This window comes from Brassica oleracea, chromosome C9 (genome assembly GCF_000695525.1).
Source record: "Brassica oleracea var. oleracea cultivar TO1000 chromosome C9, BOL, whole genome shotgun sequence".
NCBI classification, from domain to species: domain Eukaryota; kingdom Viridiplantae; phylum Streptophyta; class Magnoliopsida; order Brassicales; family Brassicaceae; genus Brassica; species Brassica oleracea.
Window position 1 is genome coordinate 16,965,512 of NC_027756.1, and position 7,724 is coordinate 16,973,235.

The 7,724-nt window shown below is 40.6% G+C and overlaps 1 protein-coding gene across 4 annotated transcripts; it reads right to left on the reverse strand.

The window, feature by feature from the left end:
• Window positions 1-243: 243 nt before the first annotated feature.
• On the reverse strand, window positions 244-3,510 carry LOC106313720. 4 transcript variants are annotated; one of them, XM_013751618.1, is made up of 12 exons: window positions 3,348-3,510; window positions 3,160-3,260; window positions 2,780-2,863; window positions 2,564-2,680; window positions 2,291-2,495; window positions 2,102-2,205; window positions 1,719-2,011; window positions 1,534-1,633; window positions 1,400-1,459; window positions 1,195-1,278; window positions 980-1,096; window positions 404-706 (listed from the first exon to the last, which is right to left on the reverse strand). In XM_013751618.1, the coding sequence occupies exons 2-12, from the start codon at window positions 3,238-3,240 to the stop codon at window positions 404-406; spliced, it is 1,548 nt and encodes a 515-aa protein (XP_013607072.1). In that variant the 5' UTR covers window positions 3,241-3,260; window positions 3,348-3,510. The 4 variants fall into 4 exon arrangements, with proteins under 4 accessions (XP_013607071.1, XP_013607072.1, XP_013607073.1 ...); XM_013751619.1 differs by having other exon boundaries at window positions 3,160-3,270; window positions 3,348-3,504; XM_013751617.1 differs by having other exon boundaries at window positions 244-706; window positions 3,160-3,504.
• Between the last annotated feature and the right edge of the window lie 4,214 nt (window positions 3,511-7,724).

A 7,724-nucleotide genomic window follows, 5' to 3' on the forward strand; every position in this document is an offset into this window, starting at 1 on the left:
ATCTTTGTATAAGAATCATTGACATTTGTTTCTAAAAAAGATTGACATGTACCACGCTACAAGCAGAGAACTAAAAATATTTACACTTCCGAGTTTCAAAGATTGACATGTACCACGCTACAAACAGAGAACTATTGTTTACTCCAGCCAAAGGATACTGTGATTGACTCTGATTTGAGCCTCCGAAAAATTGCACTTTGTACATACCTAAAAGTTATGTGGGATGAAAAACACAAGACAATCTAAACTGAAATAACTTCACTTTCCACTTATTTATGTGCTTTTCCTACACATATACTGCTGTAAAAGAAATTACTATCTGAACCACAGCCAAAAGAAAAGTACTAATTTGGAACTTTTTCGAGGGAGTAAGAAAAAGAAAGTCATTTTGAAAAAAACATTTTCAGATGGAGAAAAGGTATCTAAAACTAAACTCATAAGGGATAATATGGATACGCGTAGAAGCAGGGGACTGAGACATCCCTTGTTGAAGACAGTTGAGAGCATCTTTTCCTAATTCAGTAGGCAACTGAAGGCAAATCCAATCAAGCAATGATTCAGTATCCTTTGCAAAGTCATGACTGTACCACTCCATCAGTTTCGGTATCCCCATTTTCGTCCTTGATATCCCTACTGATGCTTCCAAATACTCTCTTTTCGCCGCCTCTAATTCTTCCTCCACTTTATCAGTAGTGTACACCCGTACCTTCATAAGGTTTCAGAGAATAATAAGACCTCAATTAACAAACATAATAGTTTGTTAATAATAAATTATTGCATTTTCTTATTTTCTTATTCTATTGATTCTTGTTCATTAAACTCATTCTATGTATAACATTTTTATTTCAACTTCAGATTAAGTACCTTCTGCTATTAACAAATGATACTAAAACTCATAGCTTCATTTAAGAAAAACCAAAATTTACCAAATATAAACGCAAATGCAAACAAACAATCGAGACCTAAAGCATCTACTTACAGCGGGTGAGGACCAGCTACCACATGAGAGAGCAAATGTTACAAGTGGCTCTGAAAATTCCAATCCGAATCTACTTCTCGCAGCCATTTCATTTTTCTTTGAACTTTTCGGGGAAATCTGATAGATCAAGCCAGAAATGAAAGTAAAAATGATATTTGATTAATGATAATGACAACTCTAGACAAAGGGAAGGGACCAGCGAATAAAGAGCTTACATATTTTGAGTGATATGGCAAGCGAAGGATGAAGTGTTCAATAGTAATTGCATTGAGAAAGTGTCCGCCTACATTTATAGACGCCTGCAAGCACAGCACAACAAACCCATGGGACCATGTCAATTAGAAACACTTAATGTTTAAGGAAAACTGTTTATGCTATCTTCTCCGACTTCATGCAGAATGTTTTGATCATAGACTTTACCTTTCGCATTAGTGTAACCACCAACTCAGGGCTCTCTGGTATTCCATGTTCAAGGAAACCCTAGTGGATTTAATGTAATACTAGTTATAATCAAGTCAAGACAAGAATATATATATATATTGCTTAGTGCTTACATTCATCATGCAGCTATTATAAATGTTTATCCAGAAAGCTAACTTCTCCTGCTGATTAAGTTTCTGCAAGTTAACGGAAGAAAGACTTCCAAGAAGACCTCTGCGAAAAGAAAATTAATGAATAATGTAATCAACTCAAGAAAATTTCGTGTTTGGAAGTAGTATATATCTTTAGCGACGCTTACTTCAGTTGGCGAATGAGAAACGCACATGAACTTGACGTTCTATTTTGGTTAACTGAAGCTGCTTTAACATTAATAAAGTTCTTATATGGACCAATATCTCTGCTTCTGAAGCTGGAGAAAATTTCATAAGGGTCCCTGGATGCTGTATCTTCCTCATTTTCTTGACATCTCATGAAAATGCTAGAAAGACATTTAACTAAATCCTCTGAAATTTTATTTGGGTCACATTTTTCATCAGCTCCACCATAAGACCTCGGCTCTGCATTTGTTTTGCAAGGCCTTGGACTTTCCTGCTGTGGTTATTATGTAAAAAAAAAGAGTAAATCTCTAAATTAAAAAAAAAAAAAGCAATTTAAAGATACAAACTATTACTAAGTATGTACCTTAAGTTTCTGAGCTTTTAAACTCTTATTAAGTTGTGTATGAGTAATATGCATGTTGATTGTAGAATTAGCACTCAACTGGTTCCTTTTAACCCTTCGGCTCTCTACAAAAGAGAAAACTATATCATTAGTCTAAATGACACCAATTCACTTAAAACTTCCCTCATTTGGAACCCTTAAAAAGCTCACCTTTAACAGATAGCGTTTTCGGCGAAAAATGTTCTCTAGCATTACTTGAAGCTGAACTGGAATAAGGCAAAAAGCATTCTATGTTTGTTTTGGAAGATGTAAGTGCCGCTTCTTGATACAATTCTTGTCTAAAATGTACAAATTGCTCTTCTAACCGAACAATTTCCTCTTCAAGAACAGCTACTTCCGCAAGTAGTTGCAAAGTCTATAAGAACAAATAAAGATCAAAACCCAATTTAATCAGAGAGGCATTTTGTTTTGTGAGGTACTAACCATTGGAGGGAGAAAGGGAGGAAGACGAGGAAGTGCTCCAAGAGGTCTGTTAAATGCTCTTTCCATTGCTCGGTGAATGTTCTCTTCAAGTCTAAGCTTCTTCCTCAGTTTTACAACCTTTAAACAAAATTTACATCCAATCTCAGAAAGTTAAAAGACAAAAGTGGACAGTAACTTTTATAGATCAAACCTATAAAAAAAATAGTGGATGGTTACATCTTGTTGCAGAGCGGTGATCATCTCTCGATTCAGCTTCTTTCGATTTACGACGCCATTTTCACCCCTGTTTAATTTCTTCCTCTGTGCATCAACAAGCTCATGGATCTTAATTTGTAGCTATTCAATAATCTCAGAACCAGACGGATTATTCAATAAAATATTTACAAGAGACGGAAAAAAATATATATATGATAAATTGAAGGATAAGATTTTGAAAATTTTATTTTCAAGATCACAGAAAAAAAACAAACTCCCGGTTAATATATTATTTGAGAAATGCAAACATGAAACGATGATCAGACTTTGATATCCGAAAAAAAATCAAAATAATTTTTTTAAAAAAAAACAGATCAAAACGATTTGGATTCCTAACTCACAATTTTGGTATGTGTTGATGACGGAGCTTTTGAGCCTCTTGTACTACCACTACTGCTGCTGCTACTGCTATTGCTCATCATCGTCTTCGAATTATCTAAATCTGCAGAGTCCTAATTCAAATTATTAACCACAGAGGAAGGAGAATATTCAAATGACGATCAAACTGATTTTGAAGCTTTGAGATTACATCTGGAATTATGGAAGCTGGTATAATAATTAATATTAGCAGAGAGTGTTTGTTTGTATGTATAGATGGAGACAGTTTCAGAAGATGAAGACTTGGTGTGTTAGTTTCGTCTTCAGCTTCCTGTAAGGTCTTTCTTGATTTGTTTTTATGTAAAATAAGTGAGGGATATCAGAAGGAGCGGTGAAACGGTCGGTCGCCTGTCATTTATATTTAAAATAATTAAATATATTTTTTGTTAATTATGTTTTAATAAGTAGTCATCCATAGTCACAATTTAGATTTGCTATGGCCAGGACCAGGAGCCACTAGTGTGGTGGCTAGTCCACATAGCCGAACACTCTAGGCATCATGGTACAACACCCATTTTCTCCTCAAAGAAGTAAAAATGCATATGGTCCCGGACGTATAGCGGTATATAGGCCAAGGCAACAATAAAGGATGTATATTTTCTTTTGTAAAAATAATAGTATTCGATCTGATCGGTTACACAATTTATTTAAGGCGTTACGATTTTTTAAGTGCTTACAATGAAAGCTGAAAGAGAAAAAGCGGTCGGAAAGAAATCAAAAGTGTTTTTTTTTAAACACACTTATATTAATGAAATCAAGCTCGGGTAGTTGCAGCCATTAAGGCTAGTTCAGCATACAAAGCCTGCTTTGCTAATAAATCTGCTTCTACATTTCTCAATCTAGAGATCCAGACAAAAGAGATACATTCAAAAGACTCGGCTAACTCTTGAATATCAGCCAAGATCCCATAGAGACCAGCAAGGGAGGTTTTTGCGTTGATGGCTTTGACAAGTTCTGCGCAGTCCGATTCACACTTGATTCGCACCAGTCCAAGCTCTCTGCACTTCCAGATAGCTTCCCGTAGAACGAGTGCTTCAGCGACAAGAGGTGACCGAAAACGATGAGCTTCTGTTCTGTGAGTCCACTGTCCAGCCTAGCCCTGCAATATTTAAATTTTCATTCCACGCAGCATCTGATTTGATTAAGGCACAACCTGGTTGTATCACAAGCGATATTGGCAATCTGTGTTTCGGTGCTGGGGTTTTTGTTTGACAGTCGCCCCATTCTCTAGCTAGTGTAATCGCTCTGGAGAGCGTTTCCGTTGCTGAGAGCGGTTTGTCGTTGAAGACCACATTGTTTCTTGCGGTCCAGATCTCATTATCCGCGGGCTTCGCCCCGTTTGACCAGCCGCGGGGCAGGTGTGGATGGAGTGATTTGAAAAAAAATTATTCGCGGGTGTGGGTCGAGTGCTTTTTATGCGGGGCGAATACGGGTCAGCCAAAATTCAATCGCGGGTACCCGCCAACACGCAAAAATTAAAAAAAAAACAAGATTTTTTTTTAATAAATATTATTTTTAAATAATTTTTTTATTAGGCTTCTCAAATCTATAGAGTCATTGTACTCAACGCTTGGAAAAACAGGGGCCGAAGACCATATCTGTTTCGCAATAGCGCAATGGAAGAACAAGTGATCTATAGACTCCGGTAGGTTGCAGTGTTTACATTTCCCGTCAACTTTGATTTGTCTGGCCCGTAATGATTCTCCCGCGGGTATTGCGCCGTGTAAGACTTTCCATGCGAAGAGCTTTGTCTTTGGGGAAGCTTTGAGGCTCCATATTGCTTTCTTCCAGTTAAAGCTTAGGTCATCTTGTGAGCCAGTCATCAGGCCTGGTCGCATTGATAGTGTTGCTGCATATCCAGACTTGGTTGTGTAGCTCCCTGAGGGTGAGCCTAACCAAGATAGCTTATCTGGAGCGCCAGAGATACTAGGTTTAATGGACCTGATTTTGTGTTCCTCCATCGGAAGTACAAGACGTATCAACTCAATATTCCATTCCCTGCAATCAGGTAGGAGGAGGTCAGCCACAGTGAGATTTCGAAATTCAAATGGGGCCGGCCCCATAGGTCTTTCTTGGTGGTGTACGCTGAGCCACGGATTGTTCCAGATGTTTATGCTCTCGCCATTGCCAACTTCCCAGCCTGCGTTACTCATGATTATGTCTCTTCCTATTAGAACTCCTCTCCATCCATGGGATATGGCCTCTTTTCCGGAGACCGTAAGGAAGTCTTCGTTGGGATAGTACTTGCCTGTTAGGATCCGTGCTAGCAACGACTCTGGTTTATTGATGATCCTCCAGCTAAGTTTGGCTAAAAAGGCTTCATTGAAGCTTTGTATGTCTCTGAAGTCAAGGCCACCTTGCTCCTTAGGTCTGATGAGTTTTTCCCATGCGATCCAGGCCATTTTCTTGCTGTCCATCTTATCGTCCCACCAAAACCGGGTCAGCGCTGATTGGATTCTTTGACATAGGGATATCGGGAGCGGGAAGCACGACATGGCGTGAGAAGGAACAGCTGAGAGGACACTTTTGAGCATAGTCATCTTCCCTGCTGTTGATAAGAACCTATTCGACCAGCCTCGGGCTTTTTGTCGGATACGATCCACAATGGAGGAGAAGAGGTCGCATTTTGATCTCCCGAAGTGCTCCGGCAATCCTAAGTATTTTCCTGTTATCTCCCTCAATCGCCTTGAATAGGTCTTGGAAGTAGTTTACAATCACTTTCCCTATTTGCTCTTCCTGATAGACCATCGTCCCTTCCGCGTCTTCAATTACAGAGAAAGCGTTTGCTCTCTTCCTGTTCTTCGCTATGGCATGAAAATACCCAGTGTTACGGTCTCCTAGGCTGAGCCATAGCAGCCGGCTTCTCTGCCTCCAGTACTCCTCCTCAGAGGCATATGCATCATTGAGCTCGTTAGATACCTTAGTTATAAGCTCAGTATTGTTTCGTGGGTCAGTAAGAGCTTCTTCCAGTTCTGATCTTTTTTGCTCGATTTTCTCTCTGCTATTTTGATATTGTTGCTTGCTCCATTGTATTAAGGCTGATCTTACGACATTAATCCTGTCATGGACAGGGGTCTTGGGTGCCGCTTTCCACGCTTGGCTAACTAGCTCCTTCACCTCCGGGTTATCTTTTAACCTTCTGTCGTAGCGAAACATGCCTCGTTTCTTCTTCTTATCCGGCTCAAAGAAAGACACAACAGGCTTATGGTCAGACCCTTCGTATGTGAGATATTGGGATCTTGCGTTTGGGAATAGCTCAGCCCAGTGGCTATTAGCTGCAGCTCGATCCAGTCTGCACCTCACTAGGTAGTCACCTCTCTTTCCGCGCCAGGATAAGCAATCACCAGAGTGTTGTAGGTCATAAAGGTCCCCTTCAGAGTAGAACGTTCTCATGTCCGTGAAGGAGCCTTCTGGTCGCGCTGGCCCTCCGACCTTCTCTGCGTTATTGAGAAGATCATTAAAATCTCCGGTTATAAACCACGGAGCATCTCGTGCTACATTCCTTTCAATTAAACAGTCCCATAGGGCTCTTCTTTTTGGTATGTCGGTATCAGCATAGATGAAAGAAGCAAAGAAACCTTTTCCTTCAAACTCAATAACAGTATCAATACAATTAGCATCAGAACTAAGGATCTGGAGTTTGATTTCCTGTTTCCAGAAGAGAGCTAGGCCGCCTGCTCCGTATCCCATTGGTGGCACTAGGTGAGAGTTTTCGTACTGAATTTGTTTCGTCTTTTTCATGACGAAACTGTCAGGGTTTTTTGTTTCCGATAGGAAAAGAATGTCCGGAGAGATATCTTTCTTCATCTCTTTTAGACGTCGAACTGTCCGGGGATTCCCCAACCCTTGACAGTTCCAGCTCGCTACTTTTAAGGACCGAGAGTAGATGGATTTTGAAAATCCATCTTTCTCTTAGCTGCCGCTGGGATCATTTTGCAAATCGGCTGATCATCTGAGTTTGTAGAGCTACTACCAATTCGAGCTGGGCGAGATGCACGGGATGTCCCTGATAAAGGCTTTGTGCAACCTTTAGGAGAAGCAGATGTCCGAGCTCTGCGCATTGGTGTCGCTTTATCCGTGGGAGTTTTCCTCCTTCGTGATGTGGATCCTGGCACTAACCTTTGTTTTGCTTGGTCCGTCTTTGTTCCCGGGGGGCGCCCAGGTTTGCGTTTTGAGCGAGTAACATTGTTACCCTGTATTCCCGTTACCGCGGCTTCTTGCGTACCAAGCCTCTGCTGTGCTGGAACTCTGTCGGCTGGTGATGAGTTGGGGTTCAATTGTATTCCAAGTCTTTGGCTTGCTGGGACTCTTTCAGCAGCTTGGGTTTCGGTTTCTGTTTCTTCTCGGTGAAGCAATGCGAGATTCTCCAGAGGGGCGAGGTCATTATTTAGGTTGGAGTTTTCGACTGCTCCCAAGGAGTTTTGGACGATCCCTGCAGATACCGCTTCGAATTCTCCAGCTTCTTCTGCCATGCGCATTCTATCTCTTCTTGCCGCACTTTCAGTTGGGTCTGCAACCCGAGTATACT

Bases quoted from the DNA above. Each gene is read 5' to 3' on its own strand.
- LOC106313720 (XM_013751617.1), bottom strand. From the start codon at position 3,240: ATGATGAGCAATAGCAGTAGCAGCAGCAGTAGTGGTAGTACAAGAGGC. The intron at 2,681-2,779 runs GTAACCATCCAC...TTTTGTTTAAAG, and splicing joins TCACCGCTCTGCAACAAGAT to GTTGTAAAACTGAGGAAGAA. The intron at 2,496-2,563 runs GTTAGTACCTCA...TTGTTCTTATAG, and splicing joins CTCCCTTTCTCCCTCCAATG to ACTTTGCAACTACTTGCGGA.